Source organism: Heteronotia binoei, chromosome 18 (genome assembly GCF_032191835.1).
Source record: "Heteronotia binoei isolate CCM8104 ecotype False Entrance Well chromosome 18, APGP_CSIRO_Hbin_v1, whole genome shotgun sequence".
Classification (NCBI taxonomy): Eukaryota; Metazoa; Chordata; class Lepidosauria; order Squamata; family Gekkonidae; genus Heteronotia; species Heteronotia binoei.
Window position 1 is genome coordinate 16,413,758 of NC_083240.1, and position 19,143 is coordinate 16,432,900.

Here is a 19,143-nt window from a genome sequence, read left to right on the forward strand (position 1 = left end):
TCGCCCTCCTCTGGACCCATTCCAGTTTGCCTATATCCTTCTTAAAATGTGGTGCCCAAAACTGAACACAACACTCCAGGTGAGGTCTTACCAGAGCAGAGTAAAGCGATACCATCACAATCTGCCTAAGTTCACAGAATCAGCATTGCTGTCAGATGGCCATCTAGCTTCTGCTTGAAAACCTTCAAAGAAGGAGAGTCCACCACCTCCCGAGGAAGCCTGTTGATTGACTGAACTTCAAATCCTAGCTTCCAAATCCTCAGTCATCCGTGAAGGGCATCTTGGACCAGTCTCTCTGTCTCTCAGCCTGACCTACCTTGTAGGGTTGTCGTGAGGGTAAAATGGGAGAATTATGCTCACAGCTTTTTGGCCAGGAAGAAAATGGGATAAAGAAGAAGAAAATGGGATAAAGGAGAAAGAAGAAGAAAATGGAATAAAGAAGAAAGAAGAAGAAAATGGGATAAAGAAGAAAGAAGAAGAAAATGGGATAAAGAAAAGTAGCCTGCACAAAACAAATCAACCGGCCTCTTCCCTTTGGGTCTTACCTTTCTCACAGATGGGCACTTGCCCAGGTGAGACCTGGGAGAAGTGGGGGTGGGGGGCATTGCCTTGGCTAGTCCCTTGCCTAGCAGATGCCAGGAGATGAAGGACTTATAAATAGTTGAGGTCAACCCCACTTTGCCCTCATGGCTGAAAAGCATTAGAAAGAATTAATATTCAATCTCTCAGCAAAAGGGAGAGGCAAATCCTCCTCTCTGCCCTGGGCTGTTTAATCCCCGCTGTTCCTCAGCAGTCAGCTCCCAGAAAGCTGGCAGAATGGAGACCCGGGGAGAGCAGAGACCGGAGCGTCCCTAATAGCTTTTGGGCCTTCTTGAAATGCCCTCCTTCCCCCCACTGCTATATGGGAACTTCTCAAACTTCCTAAAGTTTGTTAGGAAGCAAACCTTAAAGTCAGAGCCACCACTGAACATGATCTGAGGCATATCTGGTAGCCTTGAGCAGGGAAATGGGCAGTTGGAAATCGTCGGTCCGGCCTCATTTGGAGTACTGTGTACGATTCTGGTCACTGCACCTCAAAAAAGATATTATAGCATTGGAAAAAGTGCTGAAAAGGGCAACTAGAATGATTAAAGGGTTGGAACACTTTCCCTATGAAGAAAGGCTGAAACGCTTAGGGCTCTTTAGCTTGGAGAAATGCCGACTGAGGGGGTGACGTGATAGAGGTTTACAAGATTATGCACGGCATAAGAGGAGGTAGAGAAAAAAGTACTTTTCTCCCTTTCTCACAATACGAGAACTCATGGACATACAATGAAATTGCTGAGCAGTTGGGTAAAAGGAAGTACTTCTTCACCCAAAGGGTGATTAACACGTGGAATTCACTGTCACAGGAGGTGGTGGCAGCTGCAAGCATAGACAGCTTCAAGAGGGGATTGGATATGCATATGGAACAGAGGTCCAGTGGCTATCAGCCACAAGGTATTGATGGAAGTGTCTGTCCGGGGCAGTGATGCTGTGTATTCTTGGTGCTTGGGGAGGGCAGCAGTGGGAGGGCTTCTGGTGTCCTGGCCCCATGGATGGATCTCCTGGGGGCACCTGTTTGTTTGGTTTTTTGGCCACTGTGTGACACAGTGTTGGATTGGATGGGCCATTGGCCTGATCCAGCATGGCTTCTCTTATGCTCTTATGTTCTCTTCTGAATTGTTGGGTGAATCGCTGTTGATGTTCAGGGAGACCTTCCCGACTGGAATAGGAAAATGGGAAAGACTGACTTTTCCTCCCGATGAACATCCGATTGTCAGTTATCTCACATTTCTTTCGGTCTCCCCCAATAATAAAGCAACTGAAGTTTTAATCAACTTAGTAGCAGGGACCACAATTTTCATATTTTGTTGGTTTCATTCCCTCTCTCCATTTTGATTGTTGCATTAGAATCTCTGCAACAAATACGGTTAATACTCACGCCGTACGAGCAGCCCCCGCGTCAAGCTGCTAATTTTATATTTACTCTCCAAAGATTGCTTTGCAGATATATTTCGGCTGAATATTTTAACAGTCAGGCCCCTGGCTGCACCGAGTTGTAATAAAGCTGGGTCGAAAGAGGGATGTTAGGCGTTTACGTCAGAAGGGGTGAGACCTAAATTGCATTCACAAAGTCAGAACTGGGCGGGAGGCGCAGGCCTTGCTAAGAGGAAAAACCTGTCTCTCAGACGTCCCGTGAGATAAAGGATGAGTTCTGCCCTGGTTTAAAGTCACGTTTCTGTTTTTAAAAAGTCATTACCTACCCTGAGCCCTAAGGGCATGATGCTCAAGATACTTAGCGCACAAGAGCCTGCCTTTTATATACGGACGGCATGATTTAAGGCCAGGGAATGGGGCAAGAAGGAATGGAGCTAGACGAACTGGGGTGCTTAGAAAGGGGACAGATCCCCTGAGAAAGAGATGCAGCTGAGAAAATGGCCTTTCTAAGGAAAATGGCGGGGGGGCTGGATGCCGGCACTCCCCGGTTGGTTTTCTAGCGGCCGATTTCTGATCTTCCCAGTGTTGTTGTCAATGTTTGAGCTGGAGGCTAAAGAACTGAGAGCTAGCTCATACTAGCTCAGCTTTGAGGGAACACTGGCTGTCACTCAAACAGGAGGGGTCTCAAGGTGATGGGCTGGGAGCTAAGAGTGGGTCGTTGCAGGAGGTATCTGCAGGAATCCGGAATTTGTGAAGGCGGTAAGGAGATTGGCAGGGCTTTTTTTGTAGCAGGAACTCCTTTGCATATTAGGCCACACACCCTTGATGTAGCCAATCCTCCAAGAGCTTACAGGGCTCTTAGCACAGGGCCTACTGTAAGCTCCAGGAGGATTGGCTACATCAGGGGTGTGTGGCCTAATATGCAAATGACTTCCTGCTACAAAAAATGCCCTGGAGATTGGCAAGTCATAGAGAGACACTTAGCAGTGTAGCTGTTCAGGTTCAGATAGGAGCTGGTCTTGTGCAGCAGTTCCCAACCTTTTCATTATGGAGAACCACAAGTCCAAAATAAGCCCAGTTTTTTTGAGCTACCTCCCCCCCATTTTTGTTTGTCTCTAAGTTGCGCCTGGATGCAAAACTCCCAAAAAAATTGCTTAATATGCAAAGGAGTTCTTGCTACAAAAAAAAAAAAAAAGCCCTGCTTACATCATTCTCCTCTCCTCCACTTTAACCTCACAACAACCCTGTGAATTAGGATAGGCTGAGAGTGTGTGACAGACCCAAGGTCCCCCAGTGCATAAGTAGGGATCTGAACCCAGGTCTCCTGGATACTAATCCTTCACCACTATACCACACTGAATCTCCTGCAGACGTCACTGAGTTTTGCTCCTGTTTCCAATGCCCTTCTGAAGCCCTTCTCTGTTCCCTGCAGGCCTCCAGCGGGCATGGCCTCTTCCGGCTCTCCACGATGGAGGTGAAGTTGGTCCATGTGGCTCTGGTCTTCTTTTTCCTCCTCTCCGTGGCCATGACCACCTGCTTCCTCTGGCAGTACAGCCTCCCCAAAGTGGAACCCAGTAAGTACTGAAGCAGGTCCCCATCTGGCAAGACTCTCAGTGTAAAAGATTGGACTCCCTTTAATTGTTATGAACCCAGTGCGTAGGGGGTGGCAGCATGGCCAGTGCATGGGAGTAGGCGAGGTAGGTAGCCACCCTCCCAAAGGAGCCTGGAGCAATGTAAGCCCTTCTGGGAATGCTTCCTCGTCCTGGTACAGAAGAAGTAGAAGAATATATTGGATTTATATCCCACCCTATATTCTGAATCTCAGAGTCTTAGAGCAGTCACAGTCTCCTTTACCTCCCCCCGTCCCCCACAACAGACACCCTGTGAGGTCGGTAGGGCTGAGAGAGCTCATACAGCAGCTGCCCTTTCAAGGACAACTCCTACGAGAGCTATAGCTGACCCAAGGCTATTCCAGCAGGTGCAATTGGAGGAGTGGAGAATCAAACCCGGTTCTCCCAGATAAGAGTCTGCACACTTAACCACTACACCAAACTGGCACTACACCAAACTGGCTGAGCAGTTGGATATACTCCCTTGCATCTTAGGACAGCAGACTTGTTAGCAATAAGTTCCAGACTGTAGACTTTCGCTCTTCTTTTTATGTATGTTTTATTGATTTATAACCCAACAGGAAGAGAGAAAAGAACAGTTTAATCGCTGCGTGAAGATCAAGTCAATGAGAATTGTTTTGCACAACTTTGTTCCATATTGTACCAACTATTGAGTTCCTCCTTCCTGCCAAATGTTTTAATTGTTGGGAGGGGGGGGGTTAATGATTATGTACCTATTTTAGCACTGCTTTTAATTGCCAGCTTGGACTCTCAGAAACTAACACCCTGAAACTCTTGTTGACTGCACTATTGTAGAACCTATTTGCTAGCCCATTTTAATGTGTTACCTTCTGCAGAACTCTATGGAAGATTTCGTAAAATACCATATGCTAATAGGCTATGCGCCTGTAGTCGGCGGGACATAGAAAGTCTTGAACATGTTTTTTTTTTTTTGCATTGCACTTATTATATTGATATATGCTCCATACTTATTGAACCCCTGTTGAGAGAGCAAGTAGGGAAATCTGATGAACACAAAACCTTTTTTCTATGGCGATTGAAACTATGGCTAAATTTTTGTACCTTGCATCTATGAGGCGAGTAATATATTAATAGACCGGGCCATGACTGTTTGAATTGTCCCTTCTTTTTCTGTTATTAATCTGGTTGCTATGCCAATAAAGGAGGTGGTGGTGGTGGTTGGCTCCTTCGAAGACGTGTTCCTCCTCCGGTCGCATGCAAGAGGCGATGTCTTGTTTGTCGTGGCTCAATGCACTTATCAGCTTTTTAAAAATCCTTCAGCATTATGGTTTTTGTTCAAGTGCAAATGTACTCAGATCCTTCAGGTGATCCCCAGCTATTCCTTTGAGACACCTCCTTATTTCAAAGCACATCCTTCAAACCTACCCCTGTCTCTTGCTTGGTTTTTTTCCTACAGCCCCATCAGTAATGGAAATAAAGTCTGATGCAGTCCAGATGTGTCCCCGTTACCCAGACCCTGTGCCTCTGGATCACCCCATCCCAGTCTTGAAGGATGCTCTTGAAAAGGTATGTTGTCGTGCGACTGGTGGACGGCGGCCAAATCACTGCACTGAATCACTGCAGGTTCATTTCATTGCATGTGCTTTTATCAGCGTGTGGGCCACAGGTCAAGGAGGAAGATGGACAGCTAAGAACTAGTATAAACTGTTGCAGGGCTTTCTTTGCAGCAGAAACTCCTTTGCATATTAGGCCACACCCCCTGGTGTAGCCAATCCTCCAAGACCTTACAGTAGGCCCTGTAAGAAGAGCCCTGTAAGCTCTTGGAGCATTGGCTACATCAGGGGGTGTGGCTTAATATGCAAAGGAGCTCCTGCTACAAAAGAAGCCCTGGCCTATTGACTGATCTCCAGTGTGATGGGGGATTTTTTGATTTCTTAAAAGCAACTGCAGAGGGACTCTACCTTGACCTGAATAGCCAAGGCTAGCCCAATCTTGTCAGATCTTAGAAGCTAAGCAGGGTCAATCCTGGTTAGTACTTGGATCGGAGACCACCAGGGAAGTCCAGGGCTGCTGCACAGAGGCAGTCAATGGCAAACCACCTCTGAAGGTCTCTTGTCTTGAAAACCCACAGGGCACCATAAGTGGAATGTGACTTGATGGCAGGAAAAAAGAATAGGGACTCTAGTGTAAACTCTAGTTTGGGGAGGCTCACTGGCAGAGCATCCACTTGGCATGCAGAAGGTCCCAGGTTCAATCTCTGGCATCTCCAGTTAAAAGGACCAGGCAGTGGGCGATGCGAAAGACCTCAGCCTGAGACCCTGCAGAGCAGCTGCCAGTCAGAGTAGACAATACTGACCTTGATGGATCAAGGCTCTGAATCAGTAGAAGGCAGCTTCTTGTGTTTCTGTGATCCAAGCTGGAGCATGAAGAGTTTAACTCTTCCACCTAAACCACTCTCCCCCCGCCCCCCCCCAAAAAACCCTTCAAATTTTGCAACTTCTGATGGAAAACATACAAAGCAGTTATCATGTAATTTGAATTTTTCCTTCATTGGGATGGCTTAGGGGAGCAATTTGAGGCCATAAAAATAGCCTGGGGGAAGGGTTAGTTCCCTCCCTCCAAACATGCCAGGGCTCCAATCCTCCACCACCACCCCTCCACAGCTGATCTTATGTTCACAAGATCCTTTAATGGTTCTTCTAGTATCCTGGTGGATTTGAACCCTGGTACATTCTTGAGCTCTGTAGCAAATTGGCTAGGAAACTTTACACACAGTTTGTCCTCTTCCCCTGCACAGCTAGCCAACACTACAGGACTGTTGTAACTTGTAAGGATGACTATGGGCGTTTTCGCACTGACCTTACTCGGGAGCGACGTCCCTTTTCACCGCGCAGCGTCTGCGCGGATTTCGCACTAATTGCTCCGCAGAACCCGGAAGAGCCGCAAAGTCCCGCGGCTTTTGCGTCGCAAATGTAAACTGGCCAAAAACCGGTTTACATTTGCGACGCAAAAGCCGCGGGACTTTGTGGCTCTTCCGGGTTCTGTGGAGCAATTAGTGCGAAATCCGCACAGACGCTGCGCGGGGAAGAGGGACGTCGCTCCTGAGTGAGGTCAGTGCGAAAACGCTCTTAGTGTCTCCGAAGCACCTGGAAGAGCTATGTGGGGATGGCACACCTAGCAATAGCAAAGGGACCAACAGCAGTAGTGAAATTTAGCCCAATTCAACCAGATATTTATTTAATTCCATTTATATCCTGCCCTCCGTGCCGAAGCGGGCTCAGGGCGGCTCACATGGTCATGCGCATGCATGAGTATAAAACATACAATGGACATAAAACCATGAAAACAGTTAAAAACAGGGGGGGGAAACACATTGATGCTATGATCTCGATTTCGAAGTTTATATATAATAGGCATCAAGACACGACCCTTCTTAATAAGCTGAGAAGGCTCTTTACAATCCTTTGTTCTTAGATTGATTCAGGACCTCAGTCCCGACTGTGATATCTTAGGGGAGGGACGGTGGCTCAGTGGAAGAGCATCTGCTTGGGAAGCAGAAGGTCCCAGGTTCAATCCCTGGCATCTCCAAAAAAGGGTCCAGGCAAATAGGTGTGAAAAACCTCAGCTTGAGATCCTGGAGAGCCGCTGCCAGTCTGAGAAGACAATACTGACTTTGATGGACCAAGGGTCTGGTTCAGTATAAGGCAGCTTCATATGTTCATATGTTCATGATATCTGCGATTGTCTGATATTCTGCCTCAGCAGAATGGGAGAGATATAAATCCCATCGATCGATCGATCAATAATGTGAACAAGTCTATGGATCATCTCACTCTTTGCCATTGTCCATTCCCCTATAGGTAGACACCCTCCTTCGCCACAAAATTCACAGCCCGGGTCTCCCAGCTATGTCAGCCATCGTCATCTACAATGACACAGTGCTTTGGACTGGAAACTTTGGGAAAAGGAATGGCTTGGACCCTTTCTCTGGCATCCCCAATGAATACACCATTTACAGGTAAGTCTACAGCTCTCACCTGGTGGAGAGTCCAGTCACATGAAGGTGGGCCCCCTTCCCATCTGTCTCCCTTCCCCTCTCCTACCAAATGAGCAGGGATATCTCCAAACCGTTCCCCTCTCTTGAACTCTGCCAGACTACCCACTTACATCCAGGCTTCTGCAACCAGAAAGCTGGATTACTGTAATGCAGTTGATGTGAGGCTCCCCTTGAAGGTATCTCAGAAACATAGGGATGTCAGCCTCCGGGTGAGACCTGGAGATCAGCCAGAAATACAACTCATCCCCAGACAAAATTAATCAGTTCCTTTGACAAAAATGGATGCTCTGAAGGGGGGACTTATACTCCACTGTGGTCTGTGTCCTCCAAGGTCCATCCCCAAATCTCCAGAGTTTCTCAACCAGAGCTGGCACCCCCCCCCCCCCAACCAGTGTTCATGGTGGACCTGGCAACCCTACAGAAACATCACTTTGTGAATCCATTTTCTTAAAAAGCTGTTGAATTCCAGAGCTTGTTTGGTGCAGTGGTTAAATGTGCGAACTCTTATCTGGGAGAACCGGGTTTGATTCCCCACTCCTCCACTTGCAGCTGCTGGAATGGCCTTGGGTTAGCCATAGCTATCGCAGGAGCTATGGCAGCTGCTGTGAGAGCTCTCTCAGCCCCACCCACACCACAGGGTGTCTGTTGTGGGGGGAGAAGATATAGAAGATTGTAAGCCGCTCTGAGTCTCTGATTCAGAGAGAAGGGCAGGGTATAAATCTGCAGTCTTCTTCTTCATTCAAATTAGGGTTTTCTGGTTGGAAGAGAGGTAATAGTAACAGTAAAGAACAAAAATCTGTGCTTCCCTATTACAGGCTTAATGTTTATAGCTATTTGTGTGTGAGAGAGAACCTTACGTGGTCGCCCCCCCCCCCCCCCCCCCCGTAGATGGTCTGGAGTCAGGCAAAATAGCAAGGTAGCAAAGTTTGCTGATGACAGCCAATTATGTAGGAGGACAGGAAATCTCCAACTGGCGGCCAAGCGTAGTCTTTCAAACCTAGCCTTTCAAAGCTATTGAGCAAGCTCCAAAATGACAGCAAAGCATTTCTTAGCAACCAGGGTCTTGTCTCCTCGCCATTGACAGCCCTTGACAAACGTCAGCCCACCGGTCTGAGTCACCATCGGAACAAAGGAATAGCCGAGCAGAGGAGCGGCCGCTTGGCAATAAGGCTAACTTTTCATCCCCCAAATCCCACCGACAATCCGGATGTCAATTTATTTCCATTAAAGGTCAATTGCCCCCCAACAGTGTTTGCTAGCCACAATTATAGCTCACTTAAAAAAAACAAATGAACCAGCAATGTTTGCACTGAACTAGTAACTCCTGAAATTGTCCTGCGTTCCTCTAAGTCAGGGGTGGTAAAACTTATTTAATATAAGAGCCACACAGAATCAATGTCAGATGTTTGAGAGCTGCAAAACATTGAGGGAGGGAGGGGAGGAAGGAAATAGGTGGGAGGAGGGACAGAGTGGTGGAAAGCAACTTTAAATGCATTCTCCAAGCTGCAAAATGGACATGAGGGCAAATGGAGGAAGGATAGGGTTCTCAACCCCAGGCTGGCCACTGGAAAGAAACATTCATCAGCATTGGGGGGGGGGGGGATCCTTGCCAGCGACATGGCGATGTCACTTCTGGCACGACCTGGAAGTGACATCATTGCACGGCAGTGATGCTCTAGCATTTGCCTCCAGCCCTACAGTTTAACCAGACTTTGGGGGTGAACGCTAGAGGATTAGCCAATGCACTGGAAATGACATCTTGACATGGCTGCAGTGCCAGTTGCTCTCCCCCCTCCATTTTCTGCAGAATTCCCCCGCCCCCATTGTCTAACTGAGTGGCAATGGGAAAAGCCAGCGAAGGACAGGAGGTGACCCACAAAACTGGTTGCCCTGGCCTCCCTGTGGTGAGGAGAGAGATGTACACCTCGGGAAAAGAGCAGAACAGAACACTGGCTAAAGAAAACAACAGAGTACTGGATTTCTCCAAGAGAATGTGGCTTTGCAAAGAGGCTGCCTGGGACATCCCCCGGTCCTTTGGTCAGTCATTACCGCTGAAGGTTTTTTTCATTGCGGGGTGTGTGTGTGTGTGTGTGTGTGCAGAATTGCCAGCGTCTCCAAGATCTTCCCCACCATGATGCTGTACAAGTTGTGGGAGGAAGGCAAAGTGACGTCGCTGGACGACCCTCTCGAACGTTACGCCCAGAGCTTCACCATCAAGAACCCCTTGGGGCGCCTGAAGGAACCCGAGCAGCGGTACTCGGCGGATGGGCTGATCTTCCTCGAGAAGGGCTCGCTGCCCCTCAAGCCGTCTCCGGTGACCCTGCGGAGGATGGCCAGCCAGCTCTCAGGTACGGGGTCAAGCTGAGATGTCGAAACGGTGGGTCCCGGTGGATTGAGCAGCCCAGATTACGTACATGTATCCAGGGGTGGAATTGTAGCAGGAGCTCCTTTGCATATTAGGCCACACACCCCTGATGTAGCCAATCCTCCAAGAGCTTACAAGGCTCTTTTTTTGTAAGCTTTTGGAGGACTGGCTACAGCAGGGGTGTGTGGCCTAAGAAGCTCCTGCTACAATTCCGCCCCTGCACGTATCCACTCCTCACACCAAAATGCCCAAAGGACCTTGGGAGCTTAGAACTGAATCTGAATGCAAACACGCACCTGGCTGGTTTGAGTTGCCAGGACAGGTTTCCTGTTGCACAGGACGGAGGATTGCAGCCTGTTGATTTTCGGGTGGGGGGGGGGGGAAGGGACATTTTGTTGCCTAATTTGATATAATCCCCCTTGAGTCCTGTTAAATACTGGGTTCGATGCATTGGAGTTCAAACAGGAACATGCTTTATTGGTAACTACATACTAAGGACAAAATGGCGGGGCTGTGACCTCGCTTATATACATGCAAACGAACCAGCCCCCCCTCCCCCCCATTCCCATGCCAAATCACAGCGGTCAAGTTTCGCACCAAGACTGCTCATTGGATACTACTTAGCGTTCAATTCTATCAAGAGTCTCTAGTGTTTCCTGCTGCTGCCCAAGCAGGCACGAAAGCTTCCCGCCAAACATAACGTCCAGCCCACAACAAGTCCAAAAGAGAAAAGCAGCCTATAAATGAGGTAAATAAACAAAATGATTCTGCAGCTCAATTCAGCAGGCCAGAAAATTCAACGGAAGGTCGAAGGGAGACTAATCGTGACTCAGCTTTTCTCGGTACGAGCTCCCAAGTCCTGAGCTGAGATCCCGGCGCTATTAAAATTCTGGCCGCTGCAGTCACCTGACCTGCGACTCCTTTCCAAGCGACTACCTTTGATGCCAAAGGTAACCTAACCAGGAAATCCTCTCCATGCCTGGGCGCTGAGGCAGCCGCCCCAGAAATCCCCAGGAAATCCAACCGCTAATACTCAAGAACAACAAGCCTACCCAGTCCTGCCAGCTGGAAACTAATCATCCAAACTTGGCAAAGGAGAGCCTCCTCTGTTTGGAAAAACCTTTGCAAAGCGGCTGCACCGGAGGTTCACCTTGGGAAACACAAAGATCCTTGCGAGGGAACGAGGAAAGAACAGTGTGCTTTGCTGTGGGCAGCAACTGACGGAAGGTGAAGGTAGACCCCTGCGCAAGCACCAGGTCTTTACTGACCCGTGGGGTGACGTCACATCAGGACGTTTTCTTGGCAGACTTCTTACGGGGTGGTTTGCCATTGCCTTCCCCAGTCATCTACGCTTTACCCCCAGCAAGCTGGGTCCTCATTTGACCGACCTCGGAAGGATGGAAGGCTGAGTCAACCTGGAGCCGGCTACTTGAACCCAGCTTCCACCGGGATCGAACACAAGTCGTGTGGGGTGTGTGGCCTAAGAAGCTCCTGCTAGAATTCCACCCCTGCACGTATCCGCTCCTCACACCAAAATGCCCAAAGCACCTTGGGAGCTTAGAACTGAATCTGAATGCAAACACGCACCTGGCTGGTTTGAGTTGCCAGGACAGGTCTTGGACTGCAGTACTGCAGCTTCACCACTCTGCGCCACGGGGCTCCTACTACCTGCGCTTGAATTCATGGATGAATTGGGCAAGTGTTAGGGGGGCCAGGTCCAGATTGGGAAATACCCGGAGATTTTGGTGGGGGGTGTGGAGCCTGAGGAGGGCAGGGTTTGGGGAGGGCAAGGACTTCAGGGGGGGTAGAATGCCATAGAGTTCACCTTCTAAAGGGGTTACTTTCCCCAAGGGAAGAGATCTCTGTCTCTGGAGAGCAGTTATAATTGCAGAAGACACCCAGCCACCACCTGGAGGTTGGCAACACAAACAAGTGGGTTCAATTGCTGCTTTATGCCTCTGTTTAGCTGCTTGGGGGGGGGGGTGTTTCCCAGCAGAGAAAGCATCACAGATGTGCCTGCTAAATAATGGTTAATGAGCAGCTGACAGAGGGGATCTACAAGATGATGCACCGCTGTGGGGAAAGAGCATTTCCCCATCTCCACATCCTCACAAACAAAAAAAGAGGAAGAAATGCTTGTGAGCATCGTTCTGATTTGTGAAACCCGTTTCTATTTTCAGAGCAGGCGTGCCCATGACATTCTCTTCATCCCAATGTCTCCCCAGATTTCCGGATTCTGAATTGCCCAGTCTTGTTTCTGAAGCAGAACTGATGCATAAGTAAACCCTGAGAGTTCTGTCTTGATTTCCAAATGTGTGCATGTCCAGTTGGCCCGGCGCCGAGTTCCTTCGTTTACACCCACATGTCAGCACACACCTGCAAAAAAACAAAAACAAAAACAAAAACAAAAACAACAACAACAACAATTTACAAGATTATGCATGGGATGGAGAAAGTAGAGAAAGAAGTACTTTTCTTCCTTTCTCACAATACAAGAACTCGTGGGCATTTGATGAAATTGCTGAGCAGTCGGGTTAAAACGGATAAAAGGAAGTACTTCTTCACCCAAAGGGTGATTAACATGTGGAATTCACTGCCACAGGAGGTGGTGGCGGCTACAAGCATAGACAGCTTCAAGAAGGGGTTAGATAAAAATATGGAGCAGAGGTCCATCAGTGGCTATTAGCCACAGTGTGTGTGTATATATATATTTGGCCACTGTGTGACACAGAGTGTTGGACTGGATGGGCCATTGGCCTGATCCAACATGGCTTCTCTTATGTTATGTCCAGTCTCGATTTAACAGTTTGTATGGTTGGCTTAAGATTTTCTGTAGTGTTTTACCAGTGTATGTGCATGTCAACAAACCACTGCGCCAAATGAGTCTTGATGTGATCATAAGACAGATTTCTTTGAATTCTGGTTCTGCAGGACTGCCGAGGCGGCTGCGCTCCACCAGCCTGCTGTGGAGAGGAACCACCCAAGATGCTCTGGCGCTCCTGAAAGATGATGTCTTGGTAGCAGACCCGGGCACCAGGTGGGCAGGCATCTTTCAAGCACCACGCTCTACTCTGTTTCATTGGGCAGGACCAGGGCTTTTTTTTTTTTAATAGAGAAGGTCCAGCAGGAACTCATTTGCATATTAGGCCTCTTCCTCTGATGTCACTGCTGTTTCACACAGGGCTTTTTTGTAGAAAAGTCCAGTAGGAACTCAGTTGCATATTAGGCCATACCCCCTGATACCAAGCCAGCCAGAACTGCATTCCTGCTAAAAAAATGAAGCTCTGTGAAGACCTAAAAGGACTTTACAGGGGATATACTAGAGGTTTATAAAATTATGCACAGGGTGGAGAGAGATGACAAACACTCCCCGAATACCAGAACTCCAATGAAGCTGAGAGGCAGTACATATGAATCAGACCCTTGGTCCGTCAGTATTGTCTACTCAGACTGGCAGCGGCTCTCCAGGGTCTCAAGCTGAGGTCTTTCACACCTATTTGCCTGGACCCTTTTTTGGAGATGCCGGGGATTGAACCTGGGACCTTCTGTTTACCAAGCAGATGCTCTACCACTGAGCCACTGTCCCTCCCCTAAAGGTTCAGGACAGACAAAAGGAAATACTTCTTTATACAGAGATTGATTCAAATGTAGAATTCACTGCCAGAAGACGCAGTGATGGCTTTAAATGGAGATTAGACAGATTCATGGAGGATAGGTCTATCAGCTACTAGTCATAGTGACGAAGGGGAACCAGCATGTCCGGAGGCAGATTATCTCTGAATCCCAGAGCCAGGAGGCCACATCAAAGGAAGGCCTCGGCCTCGGCCTCTATGCCTTGTGGTTGGCCCTCCAGAGGAACTGATTGGGCGCTGTGTGAGACAGGAAGCTGGATTAGATGGGCCACTGTTCTGATCCAGCTGGGCTCTCTTGTTCTTAAGTGAACATATGAAGCTGTTTCATACTGAGTCACCTCATTGGTTGGTCATGTACATTTATTATCTACTCTGACTCAAGAGGGCAGGCAGTGGTTCTGTGCATTGGCGGGTCGGACGCTATAATACCTTGTCCAGTCCTGATTTTTGGGGGGGGAGGGAGGTTCATTTGGCTGTAACAGACTACCAGCTATTGATCGCAATTTGTCACCCTGAAACTTGCGCTTCTCTGTGCTTTCCCGCCAGGTGCCATTACAGCAACTTGGCATTTTCCTTAATGGCGCACGTATTAGCAGAACACGCTGCTGAGGGCGAGTACCAGCGCTGGGTCTCTGAGAACATCCTTGACCGCCTGGGGATGGAGGACACAGGCTTTGACATCACACCTCCCGTCCGTTCCCAGATGGCTGTCGGTTTCTACGGCAGCGGACAGCCAGCCCCGCTCTATGACCTGGGTTGGTACAGGCCTTCTGGCCAGATGTACTCCACGGCAGCTGACCTCGCCAAGCTAGCCATGGTATTCCTGGGCACCTATCACCGGCGTCTTCTGGAGCCGGACACCGTAAAGACCATGCTGACGCCCCTCCTCAAGTGCTCCAGCGAGTACTTTGCCAACAAGACAGGCACGCCCTGGGAGATCAATGAGCAGATGGGCTACGATGTCATCAGGAAGGACGGCGACCTGGATGGCTACTCAGCCACTTTTTCCCTGATCCCCAAGCTCCGCTTGAGTTTTATTGTGCTGATGGCCGGGCCCCGTCCTCAGGGGAGAGACATCATTGCACAGTCCTACGACTACCTGATCCCAGCCATGGAGACTGCCTTCCGGGAAGCGGAGAAGAGCCTCAATGCCCCTCCAAGTCCCACCCCTTACGTTGGCTACTACACCTACTCGAACCTGACTTTTTATGAAATCAAGGTCGGCGCTCATGGGATACTGGTCATGCAGCAGTTTGGGCCCCATATCGAGGAGCTGATCCCTGAGAATTATCGGACCATCCGGTTGCATCATCTCGAGGACCGGGTCTTCCAGGTGGTCTTTGACAAGGAGTTCCCGTGCACCTTGCGCTTAGGATCGGCATCAGTTTCCCTGGAAACTCAAGATGGCCAGCTGTTTAACTTCTACCCTTTCGAGCGTAAGGGTTTGTCCCCTGGCTTCGATGCTCCGGGACTGAACACGTACAACGTGCTGCGTATCCCACGCAAGCCGGTGTTCTACAGCTAATTGCCAACCAAAGGGAAGTGGTGTTGGCCCTGCGAACGTCTGAACGGCATGACTCCGGGGAATCAGAAGGGAAGGGAAAGATAGCGAAGAACGGGAGTTCAGCACACCGATGGCTTAACTATTTGCCTCTTCCTCTGAAATGAAATCACAAGCTCCGCTGGAAATTGTTCCAACGTGCAATTCTTTATTAAAATATTCATATCTCACCTTTCCTGATGGCTGAAGGCAACTTACAAATCATAATTACAAGCATCAGAATTTAGTGTAGACCTAAAAAACACCACAGCTGTCTCCCTGGACACCACCATGAGACGTGGCCCAGGGTTCTCATGCACTCGCTTAGAGATTTTGGGCAACAATCCATTACAGAAACTCAGTTCCTTCAGTTGTCTGGTCGGGACATGTGCTGGTTGAAGCTCTGGGCGTGAACGTCCTGTGACCTCAGGCTCATCGTAAAGCTTGGAGGGGAGTGCGAATGCTGGGTCCCTTTCTCTACAAGCTTATTGAGAAGCAAAAATTTGCTAGTGAGCAGCAAGGCTTGTGTTGCTGAAAATAACGCTGTCGTTGGGAAGAGGCTGTGACTCACTGGAAGATCCTCTGCTTGGCACACGGGAGGTCCTGGTTTCAATGCCCGGCCCCTTCGCTAAAAAGGAACACTTAAGCAAGTGACGTGAAAGACCTCTGCTTGAGACCCTGCTGCCAGTCAGAGTAGGCAATACTGACATGGATGGACTGATGATCTGATTCGGGATAAGGCCGCTTCGTGCATATATTGCTTTACGGGATAGGGCTATGGCTCAGCGGTAGAGAGTCATGCAGGGGAGGTTCCTCGGTTCAATCCCTGGAGTCTCCAGTTAAAAGGGTCAGAGAGCCCTGACTTGGATAGCCCAGGCAAGCCTGATCTCATCAGGCCTCGGAAGCTAAGCAGGGCTGACTCTGACAAGTACTTGGAAGGGAGACCTCCAAAGGAATGGGCAGGCTTTATTCAGGCACCTCTCTGAATAGCCTCCAGACTCACAGCAGGAGTCAGTCACCAGAAGTTGCCACGACTTCCAGCTGCAGACACACACACACAAAATACAAAAAAAAGAGAAAAGACATAGAGGATCAGGTAATAGGTGATGGGAAAATCCTCTGCCTGAGACTCTGGAGTGCTGCTGCCAGTCACAGGACTAACTTTGGTGGATCAATGCGTGATTCAGATTCAGTCAGCTTCACAGACAGTTTGGTATAATGGTTAAAAGCAGTGGGCTCTAATCTGGAGAACTGGGTTTGATTTCCTGCTCCTCCACATGCAGCCAGCTCGCTGATCTTAGGTCAGTCACAGTTGTCTCAGAGCTCTCTCAGCCCCACCTACCTCACAGGGTTTCTTGCTGTGCAGAGAGGAAGGAAAGGAGATTTTAAGCTGCTCTGAGATTTGGAGTGAAGGGCAAAGGAAGAAATCCTCCTCCTTCTCTTCCTCCTCCTCCTCCTCCTCCTCCTTCCTGCATCCCCAAGGAGTTTCTGTTGCACAAAGGGGGCCAAGGCAGTACAGAGAGAGAGAAGGAATGCGCCCTTGTGTGATACTGTGCAAAGATGACAGCCCCAGATGGGATCTGAATACAAACTCAACCCTAAAAGGTTGTCTTTTTACATACCAGAATGAATCGCTGCCCTGCCATAGATGTTTGCATATTGTATGGAAAGATGGGTGGACACGGTATGGATGGAGAGAGAGGATCAGCCAAATTTAGACGATGAGTTGCTTGCTTCATCAGGCAGCAGGAATAAAAGCAGGATGGCTGGAAATGAAATCACAGAGGCTGCAACGTCACTCCTGCATGACCATCTGTAAGGTTCTAGGAATTTTTCACTATCTCTGTCATTTTTACCATAGAGATTGGAGGAATTCCTAGAGCAGCACGCTCAGGGTGCAGGGACGGTAGCCATATTTCGAAGGTGTGCCTGTTTCTGAGCAAGAGAGTTTATGCTGTGGGATTGTTCTTTGTGGAGCACACATTGGGGTTTGTGAAACCACACATATAGAATACCCTGCCCATGAAGAACTGGGATCTGATTTGGTTGCTTGAATTGGGTTAATGATCATTTTTATGCAAAACCTCTTCTATCCCTGCTGGACCTCTAAGAGCAGGCAGCGGCTCCCAAGCTGGACCCATTAGGAGAGGAGAAGGTGCTTTGGGCGACCCCTCCACTCCTGGAGCACCTTCCCTTAACTGACCCTGCAGATCCATAGCTCGTTCCATCCCGCCACACCGGGGTGGGGTGGGGGGAGCCCTGGATTGTTTTATTCAAGGCAGTGACCTGAATCTCAGTGTTTTATCTTTCGGAGGAGCAAAGGGGAATCGTCGAAGGCCTGGCGCTATGTCAGCCTTAAGGCTTTGGGGTGGATTAAGGACCGAAAGAGACTGTGAGGGGAATACAATTTCAAATCTGAGGATTAAGCTGGGGGTGGGGGAGGCCTGGTTATGAATCTGCACCCAGGGAAGATTACACAGGGCTTTATGCAATCACATCCACCTAAGCTCCTGGGAATAAAATCACCCAAATGGGCAGGAAAAGGAAACGCCGGCTGGGAATTAAATGCAAAGAGACTCCCTGCCCCCCCCTCCAGAGTTTTCCAGTGTGTGTATGGGGTGGGGGTGGGGGACAAAACCAGAAATTATGGCGATTCAGAGTGGGGTCAGGGGCTTCCTATGAGCGATTTGGAAATGTGAAATGCTTTTCAAGGTAAGGTTTTGTTCACTCCCAATCTGCAGTATGAAGACCTTTCTTTAAGGCAGCACGCTAATCGGCATGTATGCTGCATACATACATAATATTATACATAATATATTCTACATACATAATATATTATATGCGTACACAAGAATATATTTATCGTTTGAATGGGATCCATTCTGTCCGAAACTACTTCACAATAACGTGTATGATAATCCAACACCATTGAAAAGGTTGCTGTTTGCACAGTTGGCTAGCTGCAAGAAAGAATGTAATGTGAGTTAGTAATCTCACCTTCTTCCCTTCTATTCTGCAGCAAGACTGGGGAACTGGTTAGGTGAACTAGAGACAGAAAGATATCCAACTATGCTGCAAGTCCTATAGTGATTGTATGAGAGACTGTGTCCAAATGACACACTTTCATTTGCAACTAAATACTTTTATTTTGTTTTCCATTTCCACTGGGTTTTTTTTTTAATCCCCCTGTCTCTTAAATACTAGAATTTGAGGACATCCAATGAAGCTGATGGGCATAGGGTTGCCAAGTCCAATTCAAGAAATATCTGAGGACTTTGGGGGCGGAGCCAGGAGCAAGGGTGTGACAAGCAGAATTGAACCCCAAGGGAGTTCTGGCCATCACATTTAAAGGGACAGCACACCTTTTAAAATGCCTCCCTTCCATAGAAAATAATGAAAGATAGGGGCACCTTCTTTTGGGGCTCGTAGAATTGGACCCCCTGGCCAATCCTTTTGAAACTTGGGGGGGGGGGGTATTTTGGGGAGAGGCACTAGATGCTATACTGAAAATTTGTGCCTCTACCTCAAAAAACAGCCCCCCCCAGAGCCCCCGATACCCACAGATCAATTCCCCATCATTCCCTATGGGAATCGTTCCTGGAGGTGCATAATGGCTGTGGGGGTGGGGCTTCCCCTGCCGGCCAGCTGGCTGGGGGAGGGGGGAAGCCTGTAAAACCAGGGGATCCCCTGCTGGGACCTGGGGATTGGGAAGACTAGATGGGCAGTAGATTCAGGACAGATGAAAGGAAAAGAAAGGGAGATTCAACAGATTCACGGAGGATAGACCTATCAGTGGCTACTAGCCATGGAGACCGAGATGAACCTCCCCCTTCAGAGGCAATCAGCCTCTGAATCCCAGAGCCAGGAACCTCAGGGGATGGCCTCAGCCTCTTTGCCATTGTCGGCCCTCCAGAGGAACTGGTTGGCCACTAAGTGAGACAGGATGCTGGACTAGATGGGCCACTGGTCTGATCCAGCAGGGCTTTTCTGATGTTCTT

The 19,143-nt window shown here is 48.8% G+C and overlaps 1 protein-coding gene across 1 annotated transcript; it reads left to right on the top strand.

Annotated features, from left to right (window-relative positions):
* Window positions 1–3,391: 3,391 nt before the first annotated feature.
* LACTBL1 (lactamase beta like 1) lies at window positions 3,392–15,252 on the top strand. The gene is made up of 6 exons (XM_060259136.1): window positions 3,392–3,533; window positions 5,008–5,117; window positions 7,412–7,569; window positions 9,709–9,956; window positions 12,905–13,010; window positions 14,152–15,252. Exons 1-6 carry the CDS (start codon window positions 3,428–3,430, stop codon window positions 15,128–15,130), a joined length of 1,707 nt encoding a protein of 568 aa, XP_060115119.1. The 5' UTR covers window positions 3,392–3,427; the 3' UTR covers window positions 15,131–15,252.
* Window positions 15,253–19,143: the final 3,891 nt, after the last annotated feature.

Excerpts from the sequence above, each read along its gene's own strand:
- LACTBL1 (XM_060259136.1), top strand. The coding sequence starts at position 3,428 with ATGGAGGTGAAGTTGGTCCATGTGGCTCTGGTCTTCTTTTTCCTCCTC. Across the intron at positions 5,118-7,411 it reads TGAAGGATGCTCTTGAAAAG|GTAGACACCCTCCTTCGCCA; the intron begins GTATGTTGTCGT and ends ATTCCCCTATAG. Across the intron at positions 13,011-14,151 it reads GTAGCAGACCCGGGCACCAG|GTGCCATTACAGCAACTTGG; the intron begins GTGGGCAGGCAT and ends CTTTCCCGCCAG.